At 44.6% G+C, this 24,386-nt stretch overlaps 1 protein-coding gene and 1 long non-coding RNA gene across 5 annotated transcripts in view; one reads left to right on the top strand and one right to left on the bottom strand.

Annotated features, from left to right (window-relative positions):
- zeb2b (zinc finger E-box binding homeobox 2b) overlaps nucleotides 1-21,451 on the bottom strand; it is an 83,575-nt gene extending 62,124 nt beyond the window's left edge. For all 4 annotated transcript variants that reach the window (XM_026301398.2, XM_026301400.2, XM_026301399.2 and 1 more), the window contains exons 1-2: nucleotides 21,318-21,451; nucleotides 19,948-20,086 (exon numbers count right to left, since the gene is read on the bottom strand). In XM_026301398.2, the coding sequence (XP_026157183.1) occupies nucleotides 19,948-20,020 (73 nt within the window). In that variant the 5' untranslated portion in view covers nucleotides 20,021-20,086; nucleotides 21,318-21,451. The remainder of the gene's footprint in view (nucleotides 1-19,947; nucleotides 20,087-21,317) is intronic.
- On the top strand, nucleotides 20,037-23,970 carry LOC113127125 (uncharacterized). The gene is made up of 3 exons (XR_003295381.1): nucleotides 20,037-20,173; nucleotides 21,608-21,915; nucleotides 23,310-23,970. It is a non-coding gene; the product is annotated as an uncharacterized LOC113127125 (long non-coding RNA).
- Nucleotides 23,971-24,386: the final 416 nt, after the last annotated feature.

Below are 24,386 nucleotides of genomic sequence, written 5' to 3'. Positions count from 1 at the left end.
ATCGGTCTACACACACACACACACACACACCCTGAGTTCAGTTAACGCATCATGGAAGATGATCGTCTTGACTCAATTTCTGAAAATTGCCAGTGCTGCTACAAACCCCCCACACCCCCTGAGAGAGAGCGAGAGAGAGCGAGAGAGAGAGAAAAGGAAAAGAAAGAAAGAAAAAACTTATCAGCGGTTACTCCTCCTTCATTTTATTTCATTTATGAATTACAAGGAAAGATGCCATTATATATTATTAATTCTCTGCTGTTGCTTTGGCTCTGGCTGCTGCAGCGGTGAGCTGCGGATGTCGGCGGCAGTGTAATTACGTTCTAGCCGGGCAGCCATCCGTTTCCTTTCAAAAATTTACAGGATTCTTAATCACGTTGCTCATTTGGGTGCACGGTGGCGGGGATGGCGAAACACAAACAGGGGCACGTCTGTTTGCACGGGAACACCTGCTTAGCATTGATAGCAGATGTCAGTCAGTGAACTGAACAAAAAAAAAAGTGCAGGGAGGGGAGGGGGTGGAATTAAAAATGCAAGCATCACCAACTTCTTATTATTTACTTACTCCAAAAATGAACTACTGGAATGGGAGAAGGAAAATCCTGGCAAACGCTGGAGAAGCTGGGCCTTGTAATTGTGCTGCTGCCTCCCTCCCTGACTCCTTCACTTCCTCCTCGCCCTCCTCTGCTCTCCTCCTTCCTTCCTTCCTTCCTGTCCATCTCTCTTTTAGAAAATCCAAATAAGTCATGAGCATCAAAAAGCATTTTCTAACCTTTTCCTTCCCTTTCCCGCACATTTTTCTTCTTACTCCCCTCGATCTCCTGAGCGCAGGAGTCTTATATTTCTATCCGTTTGCATCAGTCTTTGCTGCATTATTCATTTGCATTATAGTGCTGGATGGTAATTAAATCTTGCCTGGGATGCCGTTGTATTTAAATGAAGAGTGAATATTTTAGTGAGGGAAATGCAGAATGCTTAATCTGCCCAACACACACACACACACACACACACACATTTTTTTTTCCTTTAAAAGCTTGATGATTGGCTGAAACTGTTTGTACTTGCCGCTCTTTTCTAAATGGCTTCTGCATAAGAATAATAGTGTTGAGTCAAAAGCTGCATTGACAAACATATTTCACCTGATGCATTTGCCTGGACAGGGATATTTGATACCTCTGAAACCACACACACACACACACACACACACACACACACACACAGAGGTTAATATATAAAATCTCACCAACAAAATGGCCACCAAGGACCAACAGAGAGAGAGAGAGAGGAACCCTGGTAAAGTGCAGGGCAGTGAAAGACCTGGAATTTGGGAGGAAGAGGGAAGATAACCTAAATGCCAAGACAGTGAGTGAGGGTGGGAGATCTTTGTCATACATCTGTAGGAAGAGAAAATGAGAGCGAGTCTGACAGAAGCATAAAAATCAACAAAGAAGGGAAAAGTAAATAAGACTGTGTATTGTTTGTCTTGGCCCTGGGTCCACATTAGGAAACTGTTTCTACGCCACAGAACAGCATGAGCATGTGGACAATAAAGAAAAAAGTTAAGGAGCCTCGGACCCACTCGGGAATTCTGCTTCACCTGGTTAACAGGTAACATGTTTTTCCACAGTCTGTGACCCTGCTGGTCAGGGGCTCAGGTGGTTCCAGTCTGATGCATCTTCATGAAAATGACCTGGCAACACTGAGATTTTATTCTTTGTCAGTGCTTTTGACAACAGTGAGAGACACGGGAGGGGAGGGGGGGCAACAGACCTGGATAACAGACCTCTGTTATTATTTGCAGATAGCGAGAGAAGAACAATAGAGAGAAAAATGCTTAAAAAAATGAAAAAGACAGAAAAAAGCAGAGAGTGATGGAGAGACCCTGGGTATGAGATGACAGAGTGCAGAGAGAGAGAGAGGTTGAGAAGCAGAGGGATGAGCTGTGCCTTTAATGCCCATCTGGCCTGGAGATGTAATAAAATTGACATATTGATTCCTTTGAATTTACGAATGCCTGTTTCATAAACTCCATTTCCAAAGCCGAGGCCTCTTTAGAGCCCTGTCATTTTTCCCCCAAATGGATCAATTATGTGCCCACGTAATCCTGTTACCTGAGAAACCCACGCATACTTCTCCCATTTGCGGCGCTTCACCGGGCGCACAGACTCGCATTATGTGCACATAAACAAACTCGAGTTTTTTTTTTTTTGTTTTGTTTTTTTGTGTGGCTCCTGCCTGCCACCCTCCTCTCCTCCTGATATTAGTGATCGTTTTCTCCCCCCGGCGTCGTCGTACCGAAGGTTTTACAGGAGGCTTTTCCTCCGCTCCTCTCTGGCTTCTTTTTGAAGTTGTAGAAATTCCTGTAAACCCCATAAACTGCAATTCTACCACCACTACATCAACACAAACATCACATCATATCCTTGTTAAAAGCCCTGGAAACATCAATCGCAGCAGGGGAAGAAATGGCAGCGTGCTGCATCAACTCTAACACTTCAGGTGTTACGAGCTACAGGATGATTTTCTCTGATAAATACAAAGAAACAAACAATGGAGAGTTGCAGCACTAAACACCAGAGGTTTCCCCCGTCAGCTACGGGACAAATCGTGATCTGCTGGTTAGGAGGAGCATGGCACTAACTGCACCAGGCACCAGGGGGTCAAATGCTCACCTATATTCAGTTCTTCTACCAGAAAGCAGTCTTGGATAAAATAAGCACAAAAAATCTAAATCTTAAGCAAAACTGAACCTTAAAATTCAATGTTGAGATGAAAAAATCTGCAAGATGTTCTAGTGCAACCAGACATAAGAAGAAGAAGACGAGTCGCTGGACTAAATCCAGGAAAAAATGCATCTTTGCTGGTTGAAATTTGCTTAAGTACTAATATTCTTACTATGGGATGTAGTGATACACAAAAATGACAGTCACAGTGTGGAAGACGACTTCTTGTCCATTCACTTATATCTACTTCCTCATGGTCTAGTGAAGAACGTCCAGAAACAAGGGCTGGTCTGAAGGAATAACCGGGAGCAGAAGTGGAATTTGCTCTGGTGTCACTGGTGCAGAAAACATGTCGAGTACTGGGAGAGTTTCTGAGCCATGCTGGCAGTGCAGGGATGCCTCACATTCATAAACTAGGTGAAAACAGAGGAGTCAGTGTGGCTAGCGCCTGGGCGGTAATAGCATAATAGTCGGCTACAAGTGGTCACGGGTCAAACCGGTGTGAGTGTAAATGTTGGAGCAATACACCGGGTTGTCAGGTGGAACAGAAATGTATGAAGAGCGACAGCAACGGCAGCGCATGGGAGCTCTCCCTGGGCCGCTACATATCTATTTTACTATCACACATTGTTGTAAAACCAAGAGAGAGACAGAGAGGGAGGGAGAAGGGAGGGCGGGAGGAAAAAAAAAAAAAAAAAATCAGTCCTCGATCTTATTTTCCACACTCCGGCGAGCTACAAGCGGCTCAGTTACACTACACTTGCACTGAACAATCAGTCTGGCAAAGGTTCACAAAACGACGAAATACCTTGTCACTTACTGCCTGACCTGTTCAGTGGAGTGGCTCGAAGGAGGAAAAGAAGGAGCATGAAGAGGGAGCAGCATGTAGAGGAGAGAGAGAGGGGAAAGAAAAATCATAAAATAAAATAATCATGAAGGAGCTCTGCTGTGGGTGATGTGCATGAAAGAATTTGGACAAATTCCTTTATATCCTTATTCCTGTTTGCTGCCGTAAACAAGTTAGTAAGTAGGCTTCAAAGTTAAAGAAACGTACTTGACTTCCGCTTGTTCAAGCAGGTGAACGAGAACATGCTGTTTATACTAAGTGAAATATGTGTCACACATTTGCACGGTCATCATCTCACCACGCTGGGTGTCTGAACAGCAGGTTTGCACGTTTACAAAAACAGACACCTCAGGTTTTTGGACGAGGGGAACTCTGACGAGAAACAAGAAAGGGGGCTGGGGGCGTTTATGATTTGTCACATACGAAGTTGAGGGAGCTTTGCGGCTGAGTGAGGGGATTGTTAAAGTGTAGAGGGTGAGCGTGGGGGGTGGTTGGGCTTAACGGCCTGACGGCGGCCGGGTTCTGCTCACTGGACTTAATCTAAAAGAAAAAAGCCCCGGTTATGATGAAAGGTTGACAGAGTATGTCTCAGCAAATTGGCTTTCCTTTTTTTTTAACCTTGCACTGGCTGCCGTGGAGGCCTAATGACCTACGGCCTGCCAGCTCACCCCTCCCTCCCACCTGTCCGGCACTGATTTCTCCGCAAACTCTGGCTGCCAGTGTCATCTCCACTGAAGTTTTCCAGAATCAACGCTGGGGACAAACCCGTAGAGGTCAACCATTAAACTAACTTCTTGGGCCTCTGCCTTTTTCCTCACATTTGTGCCCCTGCAGACCACTTTACCTTCTTTATGAGCCACACACAGGCCCTGACAGAAGCATCTAACCTCATGAAAACTTTGACATATTTCAAGATAGACAGATAAGCAAGACAGATTAGTTACACAGGTTATTGGGGGAATTCAGAGAAACAGAGACACGACCCAATTGTGGCCAACTTCAGAACATAATGGAACAGTTTGGCTGCGTCTTGTTCCAGGCCTGACGTTTCTCCAAGGCCAAGTATAATGATGGACAATGACAGGTAATTACTAGGGGGAGCGTACGGTACATGAGTGCTCGAGATCAGCAGTATCTGTGAGGTTTCTGGAAACTCTGAGTGGGGACGGCGGCCAACACGCTGAGCGGCTGGTTCCGCTCCAGTCAGAGTCCAATAGGAAAAACCCACGCCACTGCAGGTTTGATGCTGTGTTTTTCATAACTTGAATTGAAAAGTTTGCAACCAACGAACAAGCTGCTTGATCCTGCAATCTGCTACAACCAGCTACGAGGATGTCAATAAGGAAACACAGCGAGAACATTCTTATTGAATATTTTTCTCACAGATGTGTGGCTGTTCTCCAAAAACAGCAGCAGAGTCCTAGGTATGTTTTTACACCTGGACAAACCTCCGCTGAGTAACGACTTACATGCATTTCCTTAGTCCTGCTCTTCTTTGTTTTCATCTCCTCCAAGGGAAAAAGTGTGTGTGCATGTGTGTGTTAGACGAGTCCTTATTTAATCCTCTGTGTTTATTCCTGCTAGTGAAGACAGAATACCAAACAGTTTCAATATTTTGCAAACAGCTTCACCTGCACACTGGGAAAGCAGGGATGTGGAGGGGGAGGCGGCGAGTGGGGGGGGGGGGGGGGGGGGAGTCGGAGTTGCAATCTCTCGTGTTGCACAGACTCCTCAGCGCTCCCCTTTTATAAATTACCTCATCAGTGACTGAAATTAACACCGATTCTTGCAGGCAATTTCTCAATTTCCAATGCTAATTAGCTTTTTCTCTTTACTTTTAAATTCTGTAGCACCTGTTTAGGGGGAAGACATCTTAGGCAGTGCAGGCGCATTTAATCACAATTTTAATTAACCATCCCCGTAGATGTGAAAGAGAAGCAATTATAATGCAGATGAATGATGATTTTTCCACATTAAATTGTTTTGTTTCTTCGTTATGTTGATTGCATAAATACTGGCGCTGTTCAATTTTTATCTACTGTAATTTTGTAATTGTTTTGCAAAAAAAAAAAAAAAAAAAAGAAAGCAGAAAGGGTTTGGATAGGCTGAGTCTGTCTGTTTACAAACTGTTTCATTTAGTTAACCTGTTAATTGCCAGAGCAGGATGCAGAGGATTTGGCAGGAAATGTTTTATTTGCTTTCTTTCTCTCCTCGCCTGTCAATCATCGGCGGGGTTTAGGACGTGTTGTTTGGTGAAGGGGGTGATTACACTCTTCTTATCTCTTTTGACCTTAACAAACTATTTAACAAATGAAAGTCATCCCCTCTCTTTCCTCCGCCTCCCCTTTAACTACTGAACATATAGCTGCAAATGAAAGCACAGATGGGTGCTACTGGAATGGACTCATAATCTTTATGTGCTCGTGAAAATATCATTGGGTTCGATGACGGCGCTTTCGACTGTGTTTATTGCCCCTTGTTCTCTAAAACTTCGCTTTTATTTTAATGTCAGAGCGACTGTTGCAGTAAAAACAAACACACACCGCTGAGGCCGGTTCCCCGACTACGCTGCCCCTTTCTTCAGCTGTTCATGGAAGACGTCTTTCTGTACAAAACTTATGCTAGCTGGGAGTTAAAACTTTGGACCAGAGTACGAGCCTGTTAATTTGGACATGTTGGACATGTTGGACGCTGAAAAGCCCACGTTGAGGATAAAATCTAAATTAAATTTCCAGGAGCTGCTTTTGCTTTCAGATCCAGATTTTCTGGCTGAACATGTGCACTCTTTTGGAAACAGTGGAACAGTTGGTGTTGTTTTGCGTGGGCTTTTTCTATATAAGACCTATGGAGGTCACTGCGAAGGACCTGCTGCAGGACAGGAAAAACTCCCAGAATCCTGTTCTGTCCTGTGCCCTCAGCCACCCCCAGCAACCCTCATTCTCTAATCCCGCTGAGCACTGCTTTCAGTTTGCCCAAAGACCATGCAGGGGAACTCCAACGGACCAGACACATGCACTCTTTGCTCCCTCTGTGTGTTGTGCACACTCATACACTTGTTTCATATCTTTCTCCCAGTCACAGTGACAGACATTTAGTGAGGGGGGTTTGCTGTGCACTCACCGTTAAAATGAGCGTGAACTAACAAGGTTTTTACTCACTTTAAGTTTAAAACACAATAACATGTGACATAATTTAAATAGAAAATTGTTTAAAATCTGCAGAGAGTAGTTTTACCAAACTTAAGGTAAAGCTCAATATTTAAAGAAACTTCTGCACCTGGAGTTTAATTATTCAATTTTCGTCCACTAAAACAGCTGACACAACTAAACTGTTGTTTCAAATATAGTGAGATGTTTTTTTCCTCTTGTCTTAAAATGGATATAGTGAATGACAGAAAGAAAACAGCCAACAGTGTTTTCTTCACAAAACACTCTCACTCTGATTCACTCCTGCATGAGTAAAGCTGCAGTTTCTTAAATCATCCTGAGGTGCGCTTAAAAGGAAGCAGCTCCTCTTTTGAATATTAGGGGCGATTGGCTGGAGGTAAACAGAGCATTAAATCCTGCAAAACTGTGGCAAGGCCAATATGGGCACGGGACAATGGCTTGGCCCGGCATCTCCAAGCCTTTGTTCTCGGCTTAACAAAACTCTGCCGTCACACCGTTTTACCTCAATGCTGCCCTGTCAAAACGGCCATCAGCCCATCAGAGCACATGCAAAGCTGAGAAGAGGGGAAGGAATAAAACAGGGGAAAAGAGAGAAAATGTGGGGAGAGATGGGAGAAAAACAAGGAGGAGGGGAAAAAGGAGATGACGGCAAAGAGATTTCCAGGGAGAAAAGTAAAGAGGGACAAGAATAAAGGTGTGACCATGAGAAAAAAGAAGTATGGATGTGAGGAAAGAGACTTCAGGCCATTAAAAGGGGCAGAACCATCAGAAATATGTACTTGTGGACAGTCAGGAGGGACAAGGAAATGAATAAAAACAATAAGACTCACCTCTCCCACTCAACCTTAATAAGAATATATGGCAGCTGTGAGGAAGGATGGGGAGGTGAGGGAGGGGGCAGCGTTTTGAGCTTTGTGACGTGGCGCCGACAGAACTGGAGCAGCGAGATTCACTAAAAGTTTCATCACAGAGTCCTTATCTGGTTCCCTCTGAGGGCCACGGCGAGGTTCAGGAGGAAAAAAAAGGAAAACGCAAGAAACGGCACATCTGCGTCTGCTCTGACCTGTCTGTCTGCCAATTAGCATGTGTGTGAGTGTGTGTGAAGTGTGTGTTGGTGCATGTGTACATCTATGTTTGATATTTATAGGGTTATGTGTGTGATATGCGCTTGTGTTTTTTCATGTGTGCAAACATGCATATGTCTGAATATACATTTGAGCGTGTGTGCACGTTCAAATATGCAAATCTGGATTCAGGCGTGTTTGTGTACGATACTAAGTGCGTGTGCGTGCAGCGCACTTGCCTGGTGAACATGTGTGGCTGTTTGCAAGTGTCAGCCATTTTCAAATCAATGGCACATAAACGCTCGCCTGTAACCCCGCCCCTCTGCTGTCCAGCGCCCTCTTAAAAAAAAAACAAAAATCAGACTCGCAAAAATACAACACGAACTCCTAAAATAAAGCAGCATGTGTATATTTTTCTCAGCTGCTAAATAGTTTAATAATAATGTTTCAATAAAAGAAACTTTGGCTGCTCGTATATTTTTGTTTTCTAAAATAAAGCTTGTGCTCCTCACTGAATGGATCTTTTTCATCCTCACACTGGAAGAAAATCTGCCCGTCGGCCTCATAGTGATCATGATGATGAGCGTGACACTAAACGTAGGAGCAGTTTCCTGATTTGTGGTCCGCAGATGTTGGCAGAATTTACACTATCGGTTGTTTTCCTTTTAATATGATTCTGATTTTGAACTAACTTATTAGCACTTTACCTCACAACTCGACCCTACAATCACCATGTTGGATACTGTTCAGGCTTCTAGTCCCCTGATTTGCCGGTTTTTCTCCCTCCCTCTTTCTCTCCTCCGCTGTCAGGTTCTGGCCTGCCAATTTCCACGTGAAGCTTGACTGGGCCTGATTTGATGCAAACTACCTCGGGGTAAGGTGGGGAGTCGGAGGGAGACAGGAGGGGGTGGAAGTGGGGACTGAAACTGATGAACAGTTATGTCAAGTCGATTTTGCACCGTTGGGAAAAGGTAACCTCTCCGTCGGGGAGGAGACGGCGGGGGAGGAGGAGATAAAGGTAACAAAAGAAAGGGCAAAAAAAGACAAGGTTAGTGGAGTGAAGGATGCTGGGGGAAGAAGGTGGGGTCTAGGGTGGTGGTGGAGGGGGCGTGTAATCGCACCAGGGTGCATCCACCCTGCGCCGCTTCACCTCACCTCCCTCTGCTTACCACCCCGCGCAAAACGCTAACTGTCAGTGTGAGTACTAATTGCAGATGTGCCAGTCTGCCATCATAATAAAATCAGAGGCAGGGCGGACATTAAGCATGGCTGGCTCATTTGTGAGACTGCTGAAAAGGTAGCATAAATGAATATTTCATTACCTTAATTACTAAGGAATACTCCTTTCCGCCAGTAGTGGAATGAGTGTTGCTGTAACTAATTATGAAAAGTAATAACATTAGGGATACTGTGATTGCCAGTTTATAAGGCGGCGTCTGCTTGCTGTTGAGGTATAAACCATGTTGGGAAACATACGGTGAGGAGCGGAAGGAAGGAAGGAAGCGAGGGCTCGGTCTTGATCAAAACCACACATCTGCAGAAACGTGGGGTTTGCAGGGATGAATGGAGCTCTGATTATTTACCTAAGGAAGCTGGGGTGTGTTTGAATTTGCCAAGTTGAGATTTTAACAGGTGTAAAAGGGCTAAAAGGTTGTGAAACTCACTCTGCGTATGAATGACAGCCAGTTTCACTGGATAAAACACAGAATATCAAAGGACACATACGCTACAGCTGCGTGGACCACAAAGACCAATTCGACAAATCCTTTATCACGCAGCCCTGAAGCACCTGGGCCAAGGTGCAGTGACGCTGAGCTGCACATTTGCATCGCTTCACTATCGCTCAGAGACTTTGATGTCACGCACATGGCCCGGCACATTTGTCTGGTGTTCACCTCTGCAGCCTACGGGCACCTCCCATGCCCAGCTATAATCTATGACCACTGATAGGGTCGTAGGTGGGAGGGGGTGAGAAAAAAGGCAGAGTACAAGGTGTGCTTTGATGGCCATGCTAATTCCAATACCCCTAAGTAGTAAGAATAACAAAGTGGTGGAGAATTTATCTCAGGAATGCTGGATCAAGACGGCCAGGCGATAAGGAAGTAGCTTCCCTTGGGTGGGGGAGAAGTAATTAGAGTGGGTTGACTGGTTGGATGACTGACTGGCTGGCTGGCTGGCTGGGATGGATGGAAGTAGAGGTGGAGAAAATGTAGTGGAGGGCCAGACAAAAGGCAAAGACTGAGGCGAAAAGGTCCAAGGAAGAACTTAAACTTCCTTTCACAATATTAACTTGTGGCTAAACTAGAACAGGGCTCCTTCTGGTTACTCACATTTAAATTTAGGCATCTAACTAAGGGCTTGACCGTGAAACAGAACAGATTCAGTTTTAACAACATAGAAATCAAAGAAAAACCTGACTGTGAAAGCTGAGCCACACCCAGAGAAGTTTGTAAGGCCACAACAAAAATCACCAAGAATACACCAACCATGTACAACCACACAGTCACACAGCCTCAACCTAACAAAAGATCAAGTCACACGGCTTGGTCTGACCTCGAGTTTCCATATCTTAGCCGTCTAGAACAAGGTTTCATGTTTGGAAATACACCCCCTTCCCTCTGCAGCCAGGGGTTCGCTCCAACAATCCAGCCATAACCTAATTCAGCCCAACAAAGGTCCCATCAGGCATCTTTAGGGCTAAAAATGAGGTGTCAGTACCAAACTACAGCCACAACCACACAAACCTCAGTTTTATCACCTCATCATGACTTTAAGAAGTAGATAATGATAACAATTACAAATCATCTATGACTTTCTGCCTCCGTCCTGTCCAAACCAAAACCAAATCCCTGATTCTTGTTTTGTCACCCAAACCAAAACTACAACCACAGAAGACTCGGCTGTGTCAAACTCCAACCTCCCGCCCTCACAATGTTTATTTTACTGTCCGGTATTAAAAACCCTAAATCCGTGACCTCCTGCTTGACCACCACACCCAAAAAGCCCGACCCAAACTGCAGCCTGAAACCACACGAAGCTCCTCAGCTCTGCAGCCTCAGCCCTCGTTTGTCCTGCATGTCAGAAAGGCTGAGGACAGGCCTGTCGGTGTGATTATCCCCCCGCTACCTGAGGAGGTGTTTGTTTGACATTCGCGTTTGACAGCGAAGGGACATGAGGCGTTCAGGGGAGGGGGCTCCCTCTCCAGTCAGAATCCATTAACACGTGAATTCACCTCTCAGAGTTTCTAACAGGGTCGACTTTGCTACACATGTCCACTGACTGCACCACAGATGACATTTAAAGGGGAAAATGTGTCCCCCCCCTCCCTCCATGTTTCAGCTCTCCTTGACTCACTCTTGCCAAAGGTTAAATGTATGTTTGAATAACAAGAAGGCCAGAGTGTAATTTCTGACCATTTCCCTTTTTCACTGCAACCTCCGGTTAAGAAGGTGCTTGATCAACGCAGAGATGAAAGCGTGGAAGTGAGTGAAATTTGTGCAACCGCAAAATGACCTAATTTCGTCCTAATCTTGCTTGGCAATCGGGTGCAATTAAATTGAGATAACACATCTGAATTTACTTCCACGCGAGACGGGGGAAACCAGAGCACAAATGAAAGCAGACAAGTCCTCGTTAAATAAAAAAAAAAAAAAAAAGGTAACGAGAAGGGGTGCACTTAGGTGGCAGAGAAGCGGGACACCCTCTGAATAATAAACTACGGTAAGAAAGCGAGCCCTGATCAAATAGCATGTTCTATTATCCTGTACAAGGTAAGAAAGTGTGCAGCAAAATGTGCGGAGTTGGATGTGGAAAAGGCCGAGACTTCCAGATGTCACCATGCCTTAATCTGGTGATCTGTTATTGATTGTTCCGTGTGGCCGTGACCTTGCCAGAAGAGCTCTTCCACCCAACAATCAAACATACATCAAAGAGTGTGTGTGTGTGTGTGTGTGTGTGTGTGTGTGCACATGTGGCAGCGAGCGGCACTTGCAGATTAACGGTACCGACATCAGAACAGAAAACTGGAGGCTGCTTTCAGCACTTGTTTGCACAAAGGTGTCATCTCAGTAGCAGCTGCTGCAAAACGTAAAAATAGGATAAAGAAATGCAATGGGTAGTTTAGGTGATTACTTTGCCTCAGAAACCTCCTGCTTTACGGCACACACACACACACACACACACACACACACTCAAAAGCTCAAACCAGCTGTGATGTGTTCGTTCTTTATTGAATCTGTTTTTGTTCCTTTGCTGTTCTGTTAAGACCCACTCCTGTTTGTTAACAGCACTTTAAAAACAGATTTGATTTGACGGCTCACTCTTTGTCGTGATCCATATTACTGAATTCTCCAAAGTGCAAACAACCTGAGAACTAATGTGATTTAAATAAATGTAGAGAACAGGACTGACTTTATAGAAATATCCCAACTAACAGAATAAATCTGCACACTGCAAGAAGCAAACCTCAATGGTTTGTTAGAACTAAAACATTAATTGCCATCCAAACTGCTCGTGCGCATCTAGCCGAGGATGCACACGCACACATGTACAGTACCATTGTCAGGAAAAGGAAGGTGTTTTTAAAGTTGTTTTTTTTTTTTTTTTTGCCCCCCTGCCATTTAATTATGGAATCTGAATGTTAGTTTACACCTGCTCAGCAACCTGTCGTCTGTCGCGCCCAGACTCCCTCGCAAATGGGAAAAGTCGACGCGTGGAAAATGTCGAAAATCACAGGCGAGACGCGGCGCAACAACTGAATAAGTGCAAACAGCAGGACGAGACAGAACGGATGGGCCAAATAAAGACTTTGCATTTTCACTTGAGAAAGACTCAAATGAGGCATGATATTTCAAAATGCATTTTCCTCCTACGCAATGCATAAAACATGCCAGCTTAGGGTAAAAAGTGTACACACATAAATGAAAAGTCCAAATGCATGCAATTATTTGCCGGACCACTGAAGTTTCAATTTCTGTGTTTGCTTTTTGTCAAAATCATGAGGAGTGAAAGGAGAAAACAGAGAAAACAAGGAGAGGAGAGGTAGACCCTCAGACTGACACAAAAGAAAACAAGCAAGAAGGCATGAAATCAAGTCAGGGAAGCAGGAGAAAGACATCTGACTGCACGGTGACTTCGAACACTGTGTCACAGAACAGGTGTCAACATAAAGGGGGAGCTGATACGACCCGTCAAACCCTGAGAAAAAGCAAGGAGGCAGTGAGCTGGGTCAGAGCTCGACAGTCAGAACGCCACTGATGGAAACACCTATCCGTCTGTCACCTTTGCTCCATCACTCTCCATCTCTGCTTTCACACTGTCCGGAGTCATTCACGTCCGAGCGACCCGAACTCCTGACGGCCGCCGCGTCGCCGAGACACTTCTCGGCCTATTTTCCACATGCCCGTGTGACGCAGCAACGTACAGAAACTACACTCATCCTGGAGTGTCACACACCAGAGCTGAATTAACACAGTTTAACATCTCAAACAGACACAGCAGAGTCTCCCTATAGTGGCTAAGAAAGAAGCAAAACCGGATTTCTCTGAGGCAATTCCTTCTGGGGAAGAAGCAGAAGTTCAGCAACAGTTCAGCCGCCATGCAGTAAAACTGGGACCGACTTCTTTTTACGATGCATAAATAAAATGCAAAAGATTAAGGCCAAGGCATGCAGAGAATGCCACGTCGCTGCCTGTGTCACCACATTGTTTTGGACGATGCATCGTTCCTGCCGTTTAAACATAAAGGGAAGTCACAGGGACAGAGTTGGCTCACTATTGGCTGATTCATGCCTCGGTGTTAGTCAGGCAGCAGATCCCAGCCACTGCTCTCGCTTTCATCGTTCTTGGCAGTGGCAGTTCCTCTGTGTGTGTGTGTTATTGTGTGTGTGAATGTGCAACACCCCGAATACACTGTAACTTCAGCAGCTCTGTTTTCCTGGATCAACGTGTCCCATCAGAAAAATCACAGGAATTTCACCTCAGCAAACCAAAGCGAACACAAGCAGTGCAGCTTAGAAAAGGACGAGAAGCAGGGATGGTCAGAGAGCATGCTGAGAGGATGCACCAACAGCTCAGACTTGTCATACAAAGAGTTAACCCCCTACACACACACACACACACCATCACCACCACCTCCACCCATTGCTCTAAAGCACGGGTTAATATCATGGCTGCCTGGTAAGGCATTATCCAGAACCTCCTGGAACAAAAGGCCCCTTTTGCAAACAGACTCCTACTTTCCCTCAGTGTCCAAAGGTGTTTGCTGAAGTAAATCTGCCTAAATCCTGCGCAGCTTGGCCAGGAGGAGGAGGGAGGGAAGGTGTACCGATAATCCTTCTTCTTAACCAAAAAAGAAAAAAAAAAAGTTCTGGGTGAGGGAAAGAAGAGAAAGGAAAGAAAGAAAACTGGAATCCATATCACATGATGCCATTTAAAGAGCCGAGCCCCCCCCCCACACACACACACACACACACTCCCATCTCCCCATCTTTGCTTAACATTTGCATACATCCAGCCTGGGAATCGGATGATAAAGACGTCTTGCTAATCGTTTTGATTAAGCAACAGATAAACTGCAGTGTGAATGTTTACGTAAGAGGACACAGTACATGTATAGATTTGTATTCAGTCATTTGGTGAAGGCTCATTTTGACCATAAATACACTTCCTCACAAATGTGTACGGCACATCTATTTTTGACACCGACACCTTGCTGCCAAACAGACAATGGAAGGGGGAAAAAAGCGCATCGTGAAGACACCTGCTCCTGACTCTTATCTCCGTCTTTAAGCACAATCCAATCGGTCGCAGCCAGGATTTTTCACTGCGTCTTCTTCTTCTTAAGTGTGAGTGGCCACGAATAGTGTGGGCATGGCATCTTGTAACACTATCTGCCTGTCAGGAGGGGCCCGGGTCCCAGCTAGAGTAGGGAGGCTATAAAAGGCTTGTAACCAGGGGACGACCAACAAACAACCACAAACACCCTAGTTATTTCTCTCCACCACCCACCCACCCCTTTCTGCCTCTCTCCCTATTTTTTCCCTTCCTCTTCTTCTTTTTTCCTCTTCTCCTCACTTGCTCTCCTTTTCTCGCCCCCCTTTTCATCTCAGGCCCTTTTCTGATGCTGAATGCAAATGTGTAGCCCTGCTGCTGGCGGCGAAAGGGGCTGAATTGTGATTAAGAGGGAGAAGGAGAAGAAGAGGAGCTCCTTTCTTTGTTCTCCCCCCGGGGGATGTTTACCAGGAGAGACACGGCGGATCAGATATGAAAGGCATTCAGGTCAGCATTGATGTGAGCGAAAGTGAAATCGTACCTAAGGCATTCCAAAGACCTGCGGTGTCAGGGGTCCAGGCTCGCGGTGCCTCTGCAAGTGTGTGTTCTCTGGCCGCCAGGCGAAAAATATCTTCACACAAGCAGGGCGGTCGAGGAAGGAAGAATGAAAAAAAAAAGGGGGAATAATAAAAAAAAAAAAAACAGGAGAAAATGTGTCAAAAATGTTTTTTGGAGGAGGGATGGATGAAAGTTTTCAGTCCAGTGTCCAGGATGGAGTTGAGATGATCATTATTTTTCTTGTGTGTGTGTGTGTGTTGGGGGGTGTACTGCCACAAGCCATGCTATTTGCTTTTATCTGCCTTATCAAAGTGTGAAAAAATCTGTGCGTGTGTGTGTGTGGAAATGTTGTTGCTGAGCTACATTCCTGATTTAATTCCTCGTGGAAAGCACATATTAGAGGATTCATAGAATAACATATTAGTTTGAAAAACGAAGATATCATACTATGATGACTGCACCTCTGTGTCCCTGTGACACACACACACACAATAAAATAAAATAATATCATGTGAATCACAATAACTGTAAATACTCTGAGCCCGTTGGCAGAAAAAACGTTTCCTGTTCCTCTCAAAACTGACTCCGTCACCCAAAGGGAACATCCTTTTACTCCGATATACCAACGCTTCCCTTAAAATCACAACGATCTCGTAAGGGAAGTCCATTCATTTTTATGTGCTTGGCTATATACACTTGACTCACACACTTTGAGCAGATGGATATATTTAGCTCGTGACGACTGCAGCTGAGGGAGAGGGAGGAAAAAAAAAAAAAAAAAAAAAAAAGGAAAGAAAAATCAAGTGATGCAAAAAGCTATCGTACGCTCCGGAAAATAATAAGGCCTCATGCAGCACGGCAAAGTGCAATGTGTAGTTGTGACAGGACAAATATGCCTCCTTATTAGCCTGCATTCAGGGAAACCTGCTAGCTGGTTTACATGGGGTAATTGGAATGTGTCTATTTTGATTCAGCCACAAGACGGGCGTTATAAAAAAAAAATACTCCAGTAAGATTCATCCCCGGCTATCTGCAGGTCCGTGCACCAGGACTCTCGGAGCACAACGGGCCCCCTGCTGCACCCCGATTCCTGCAGCCCCTGTAATATCTCACAGTAATTATTTCACTTGCTTAAACAAAATAATCCTTATTTCCATCAACATGAATGCGCCTGCACAACATTTCTCTCTGCTTCTTTCTACAGAAAAAGCCATCAGCAGTGTAAGGTGTCTGCTTTGGCTGCTCCACACAATTGCCAACCCGTATGGGAATGGCAGCAGTGAATGGCGCTGTGGACAACCCCCCGCCACTATTGACGGTATAAACATGTAAATGAAACACATTACCACTGACAATCAATTGTCCGTGAGCACCCTGCGAAACCTGCCCTCCGCCTCCCCTCTTTTCTCCCCTCACCCCTCCACCCACCCCCACCCTCCCAGCTCAGTGACGATGGCAAAAAACTGCCCCTACCTTGAGGAGGGAAAATCTGGGAGGAGGAGGAGGAGGAGGAGGAGGGAGGAAGGGAGGGCGGAAGGTCGGTGGATGGGACATGGAGGAAAGAGGAGGGGGCCGAGAGAAGAAACGAAAAAGAAGAGGAAGAAAGGGAGCACCTTGTCTTACCCCCCCCCTCCTCCCTATTCACTACTGCGAGGGCTGCAAACGCAACTTTAAAAAGGCAGAGGAATAATAGAGATGGACAAATTGTTTAGACTGGCAGAAATCTGGCATTGTCTGGGTCTGAAAGCAAGGCGACCCCCCTCCCTCACACAGCCTTCCCCCTATATTTTCTCCACCTTAAGCGTCAATCTGTGATAGCATTAATAACCACATTCAGACTATCATATCAACTCCGGCAGCCTGACAGAGACCGGCCTCGTCTTCCTGCTGCTGCTGCTTCAGATTATGTAATCAGTGCATTTCCGAGGGTATGTCCCAGCTCCAAAATGTCATCTGGGGTACGGAGAAAAATCCAACATGCTCTGAACGCTGGGAGACGCACAAGCAAAACATTCAGCGAAAACTGAGAAAAAAAATAATGCAACATCTGCATTTCCTCTTTCATCTGCTCCTCAGACAAAAGCCGCCAACCAGTTTAATGCAACGAGACTCAGAACGAAAACAACATCAAGACAGAGCCGAAAAATTTGTTTCTAAAAAGGAATGTTTTTGAGGCTCGTGCTGGTTGAGTAATAAGAAAATACAGACAGGTGTGCGAGCGCCTTTCTGTTGGGGCTCACAGCTGGATGTGACAAGCAACACCTGGCGAAGGCCAAACTCTCAAACACTTCACGCTGCTGAGATCAAGTTTCACACCAGGAGAGGAGAAGGCTTTTCTAGTGGTTTAACGGTCAGGAAGAGGATGATAAAAAATGCAAATTCTCTGGGTTTTTTTGTTGTTGTGGCTTTTAAATATTGCTGCCATTTCAGCGTATCTGCTGTAAGACAGCGGTGTGCAGGGGCTGTGGACGAGCAGGGAATAAGTCATGAACTGTGGTTAAATACCACATGACAGACTGGGCAGTGAGTGAGTGAAGCTACTGTAGCACCACCAACCCTGAAGGCCAACAGTCATCTGGATGAGAATGTCATTGGTTAGACAAGTTAGTGAGCAAACGCCTCATTAATACTAATTGGCACAAATGCTGAAAATGCCCCTTCCTTTCAGAAAAAAAGCAGAAATATAATCCGAACACTTCCTGTTACTGTGAGGACGCATCCAGTGAAAATGATATCAGGTTAAAATACAATTAAAACAGAAAAAAAAAAAAAACTAAAGCAGATGTCAAATATTTTAAACAAAAAATAATGACAGGTGGGGCACAAATTATAATTTATATCAAAACGTGTTTGCTCACACGTCACCACCTCCAAAAACTCACTCAGGGAAATTAGCTCTAATTGTACATATTTCACATTTGTGTACATTCATGCGATTTGTTAGTTAAGGAAAGAATGAGGGAGTGTGGTTGCATTTGTTCTCCATCTGGTAAAAAAAAAAAAAAAAATTTGCAAAACCCCCTCTGAGTGTGTTTGTGCACACTGCATTTATTTTTCTTTTTGTTTTGTTTTTTGTTTTTTTTGGTGCATTTCATTAGTTTGTGCTGGAGGAGGCTGCCGGCCGTCACACGCTTCGTCCTGCCCTGCCATCCCTGCACAGAGCCAGGCAGGAAGAGGACGGAGAGACAGGCAGAGAGACAGCGGGAGGAGAGTGGCCAAGCCTCAATAAGCCTCTGCATTCCCAGGGGGGAGGACTCGGGGTGAGGAGAGGAGGGGAGGTGGGGGACTCATCAGACAGAGCTAGTTGTTATAGAAAAAAATAAAACAAAAAGGGGACGCACAGATCCCATTTTGAAACCACAAACGTCCTGCTTTAAAATGCACTTTCTCCTGGACAGAAGGGTGACCACATTTTTCTAAGAGATATAAATATTCCTTACACACTCTGCCAAAGCTTGCCATCTCTTGTCAGGTTTAAGGGTGTGAAAATTATATTTGCTTTGCTAATATTATTTTGTCAAATGCTGCATTTGGTACAAAAGCCAACACTGGTTTTCTCCCTCTCACTCCCCCTTTATAAAACAGGTGGCCACAGCTAAACAGGCTGTCATCTCTCCTATTCTATTTTTCGTTAGGAAGTAGAAATACTGCAAATGCACATATATATTTATATATAAATACACACTGAAAATCTGCTAATCCACTGTTATGCTCTTGTGCTATTTAGTGTGGAACAAAATGCTTGTCTGCTATCGATTGTATGAAATCAATAAATGAAATCTGATCTAGATAAATAACCTGTGGGGGCAGAGATTAAAAAACTGTTGTGGAGAAAGCAAATAAAAGCCTCGTCTGAGCAGCTGAATCACAGCCTCGATATTTTACACACACACACAAAGACACACATACAAAGACACACACACACACACACACACACACACACACACAGCTTCAGCTCGCCAGTTTGTTTGGAGCCTATATGGAATAATCAGGAATAACGGGGCCAGGAAATGTCACTGCAGATTTGCCTCTTGTGGGAAAGTGTGCAGTCAAATGGAGAAAGAAAACCAACAAATCTGCACCTCCAGCGCTCCAGTCCAGACCCAATTAATGTCCAACATTTATCGGACATGTCATCCTAATTATATATGATCCCTACACTGCAATAAACTTGGTGATAAGAGAAAACAAAACGCCCAAGTTTAAAAACCGAACCAACAACCAAATGCCATTAACTGCATTATTTCACCACTCAGCTTGTCCCGGAAAACAGCGGGAGCAAATGACTTGGAAATGTGCTTTCAGAGGAGATGAGAAGGCCTATGTCAAGACAAAAACATTACGCTGAACGCAAGACAGCGCCTGGATTAAAGCAAATCAGTAGTCAGGTCACAGGACTGGACTTTTACACGGAGCAGCCACCGAGGGTCTGAGTGACCGCTGCATAGTCCCCATGGCGGATTTTGTCCCGGCGAGAAACAAGCCGGTGCCGCTACGCTCCAACTTTCCAACATCCACAAGTTTCCAACTAACCTCCTCACAGCCTTCCCAAAAATAATCTCCTGAAAATACACATTTTAAAACCGCTGATTTTAGGATTCCCAAGACTCGAGTGAGACTGTAACACGGACGCATTTACGCACAGCTTCTCCCTCGGATAGCGGTCCCTTTATCCCTGCGTAAAAGGGGAAGGCAGATATGCGCACCAGCCGCGGACCCTCACACATCCCCGCACCGCAGTGGAAATCATCAAGCCAGGCTTACATCCAAACCTTTCCCCCGTGAATGCTCGGTTTGTCCCACCCGTGATTTTCTTACCGTTTTTCCGTCTCGGGTTGGCTTGTTTTCGCCTCTTACACCTGGGGCCATCCGCCATGATCTCTTGCTTCATTGATAAGTGTGTGTGGGATCAGATGGCAGCTCGCATGGACTCGATTCCTTGATTTCAGCTTGATATCTGACGGGAAACACACACAGCAGCACAAACAACGTGGGTATTAGCCGGAGATCCACTTGCGCCGGACGCAGAAAAGAAACTGCAAATGTAAGTTGGATAGAGGGACAGAGTGTAAAAAAGAAAAAGAGCCGTGGGTGAAAGTATGAGAAGGGGCGGTGAAGGGATCCGTGTCCATCTAATTTAGATTTTCAGCTGATCGGCTCTCAGCTCAGTGGCACCAACAGCAAAGCAAACAGCAGAAGGAGGAAGGGAATTGTAATCTCTCTTATTAGGAAAACCACAATTCATTTCGCCGATGAGAACTGCAGCGAAAACATCACACTTTATTATTTTCATTCAGAAAAGTTCCATAATCCGGTCAGTATTTTTCCCCACATTTAAGAAAATAAATCTTTGCACTTATTTTTATTAAAACTGACAGGATCTGTTCGCGTTCTGCGCTTTCAGCCCGGCTTTGGCACTGCAGGCGAAATGGGTTAATAAATCAATTTCTGTCAAATTTGAGGGGCAAATCCAGAGTTTACACGTTACAGACGGAACATGCGAGAATGAGTCTGAGCTTGGAAGAAGCTTCCAGTGTGTGGTCTGAAATAAAAGTCAAAGAACTTCAATAAACACTTTGGTTCGCCTGAGAAAATTACACTTTTAGGTTTAATAAACTCAACCCGAACCCTGCAGTCACCAGTTAATAAATAACAGATGGCAAATAATTGTTAAAATGTGCCAACTGACTCCGCACTAGAGGAAAATTCTTTAAGGCACAAATGGCGCATAAACAATAGCGATAAGAGTCAAATCGCCTGTGTGGGATGTTCGGTCTGCCAGCTAATTTATCAGCGCGAATACCGTTATTAGGATAAGTGAATATTGACAAGAGGTTTTATTTGTTGTGGGCACTTGGAGGTTTTGCTGGATGAGGCAAACAGACACCAGTATAATACAAGCTGAAGAGACGGGATGCATATATCGCCCTTTTCCTCCAAAGGATAGCGGTGTTGTGCAGCGCCAAACGCCCCGCAAGAAGCACATTTCCCCGGCTGTCAGGACCCTACAGGACGCGTCTACATCGCGGAGGTAAAAAAAGGAGGAAAAAATAAAAACAAACGCACCTATTTCCACCTGTGCAGGTAAGGCAAAGTTAAGCTCCAACTCTGACGCGAGCGAGTAGAAGTTTAAAATCCAAGCATTCTCGGAAAAAAAGGCGATAAATAAGAAGTGAGAAGGCACATACCTGTGGTTAGAGGTCTAAAGAGGTGTCTCGTGGATAAGAGTTGCGAGGAAGGATGATACCGGAGAGCGTCGGTGAGCGGTTCCTTTTCCACCGGTGATAATAAAGCCTTAGAAATAAAGCCTTAGAAATAGTTGGGAGGAGGGAGGGACCGCTATTCCTGCTAGGGCAGGTTTACAACTGATGTCTTACACCCACTCCAGGAAACAAACCTGGGTAGGGACTGACGTGTTACGCCTCTTCTAATGACATTTTTTTTCTTTCCACCTCCTTTTCTTTGCCGTGTAACACAGAGGAGAAGCCCCCTGAAACGCACGCCACCTATCTTCACGGGAGGGGATAATTGAGAAGAGCCAAACGTGAGCATCTTCTGGGTTGAACGTGAAGTTTTTTTCCCCTCCCGCTCTCATTTCTCCCCCCTCGTCCTCATCTTTCCTTCCCCCTCTCTCTTTCCCCATCTCTTCTCTTTTTGAGTCAAAGTGTTGGGCTTCGACGCAGAGCAAAGAACAGACGACAGACTGATTTTTTCTTTCTTCATGTGAGTGTGTGTGTAAAAAAAGGGGGGAGAAACTTGGAGCGCGTCCACGCCGGCCGCAATCATGTAAGGACTATTATTATTATTTTTTGTTTGTTTTATTATTTCTATTTCCACTAAAGTTTGATTTGCAGAAAATGTTTGCAGGGTTGATAGAACCGGATGCAGGAGCCAATTCCACATATTCTTGATTATTGTAATTGGCTGTGGCTGCAAAAGGTTCGGGGATGTTCGGCTTTTATCGACACTGCAAAAAATGTCCGTGTGCACAGTGTTATTTAGCGCAGGAGAAAATATTTTGGTTTTGCTAAAAGCTCAAACTGTGGTGACGGTTCCACTTGTTTCTGGTTTCAAACCTGACTTGCGTCATGTCTGCGCTTTGCTTGACTTTTGTGTTTAAACAAAAATCTAAAAAAAAAAAAAACGTTTCTCAGAATTAAAAATTACAAACTGTGGTTAAATGAGTTCAGGTGGAGTCTTTTGCAGCGTGTTGTTTTTATTACCTGTGATGTACCTGCTGCATGAACGCGCACCGCAGGAACGTCACTATGTGTGGGGCAGAAACGCACGTAAACTCCACATTTTTCTCATTCCCGCAGGGGAAGATTCATTTGTGATTGTTGCTTCGGCTTATTTGCATTTTCCAATTGCACCCCCTAACGAAAACGAGGGAATGCAAAAATGAATTTGTGATATTATACAACTGTGAGTGCCCAGACTAACCCAGCAATGACAGGAATTACAGCAGGGATATTCTGCTGATACTAAAAGAGAAAAAAAAAAAAAAGAAAAGCCATAAGTAAAAGAAAGTGACTGTAAAGTCTCTGCAGAGAGTCCCAGACACACTGCGCCTCCCCGCAGGAATATCAGAGCAAAACTCCGCATTATTAAAGTGATTTTTCGTTCTGGACGCCACTTAACAGGATGGATCTCGCATTTATTAAAGTGAACCATCTCAGCCATGTGTGACTGGCAACAGAGAGAGACAGAGAGAGAGAGAGAGAGAGAGAGAGAGAGAGAGAGAGGAAGCTCCACCTTTGCAGCGCCGTGATTGGTTATGTAAATAAAGTATTATTTCGTGCCCTGTCCTCCCGCAGCTCGCCACTGTATGGCTAATTAAATCATCAATCAAGGGGCTGAACTGGTAGATGCCCCCCTCATACCCTCCTTTCAGCCCCCACCGCTCCCCCAAAAAAAGATGCAACCAAAAAGAATCAGACAGACGAGTCTTAACTTCTAGCATGATGTATAGAAACTGGTTCATGCCTTGCTGTTTCCCTGGAACCACTTTTATCATGATCATCATTATAATAATAATAATTATTATTGTTCGACTTCTGTTTTGTCTCTAACTTTTCTGCCTGGACCGGAGGACTGAGGGGAAAAAATTAGTTTTTTTTGTTAATTTTTCTTTTGTATCTTAAAGGTTTTTCATGTTTTTTTCTTCTTGTCTAACAAAGAGGCGGAGGGCAGAGGTGGCTCAGACCGATCAGGGTGAAGCTGCTTTGCTTCCCGTTTTTCTGGGGTCGAAAGTGGATCCAGTCCTGGGTGGATGATGGTCATGCGTAATTTACTGCCACGGCGCTTTCACGTAAACGAAGCAGTCCAGCTCTCTCTCTCTCTCTCTCTCTCTCTCTCTCTCTCTCTCTTTCTCTTTCTCTCTCTCTCTCCCTCTCACTCACACACACACACACACACACACACACACTAACACACTTAAACCGTAGCTCCAGCTCTGTCCCATTCATCCAAACCAGCCTGAAGTGGCACCTCTCGCCTTTTTTACGCACAGGCTCTCCGACGTGAGGCCACATATTCACCGTGAAAACGGATTACAGTCGGTGTGTGACCTTTAGGGGGACCTCGTGCTAAATGAATATATTGATTAAAATGAGGGGAGGAGTTGTGCATGAATTCATAATTTCTTGACTCGATTTTTTTTTTGTTAATTCCAAATTAAAAGTACAGTGTGATTAAATGATGAGAAATGATTTATTTTTTAAAAAGCTGACATTTGTTTTTATTTACAAATATTTTCTAATGTATTGTTTGTGTTTTTTTTAAATCTCTCCTTGGTGTTTGTATTTTTCTCCCAATAAAAGACTTGAAGGTTTTGCAGCACATTATTGTTTGTGGCTTATTTTCTGAAATTGTAATGTTTCCCCAGAAAAACAAAAAACGAAACAAAACAAAAAACAAGGAGTTGAATTTCACCTGGTTTAATGTTTTGTAACGTCCAGCACATAGACCGGGGCTCTGCAGCCGTCTGCCTCAGGCATGCCTGATGATTTCCATTACTATCCTAATTTTCTCTCCCTCTCTCTGCCTCTTTGTGTGTGTGTGTGTGTGTGTGAGTTTTTGACAGCAAAACACATAAACACAGCGGTGCGGTGTGGTTGTAGGAATGTGTTGCAGTATTTGGAGAATCTGTCAGTCTAATTACCACTTGTGTTTGTATGTTCAAGAGAAGTCAAGTTACAGAAGAGCACGGTCAAATACACTCACCAGTCCTCGAAGTTCATTCTATGAGAAAAGAG

Source organism: Mastacembelus armatus, chromosome 2 (genome assembly GCF_900324485.2).
Source record: "Mastacembelus armatus chromosome 2, fMasArm1.2, whole genome shotgun sequence".
Classification (NCBI taxonomy): Eukaryota; Metazoa; Chordata; class Actinopteri; order Synbranchiformes; family Mastacembelidae; genus Mastacembelus; species Mastacembelus armatus.
The sequence above is the reverse complement of the archived record's forward strand: the minus strand, read 5'-3'. Positions and strand labels throughout refer to the sequence as shown.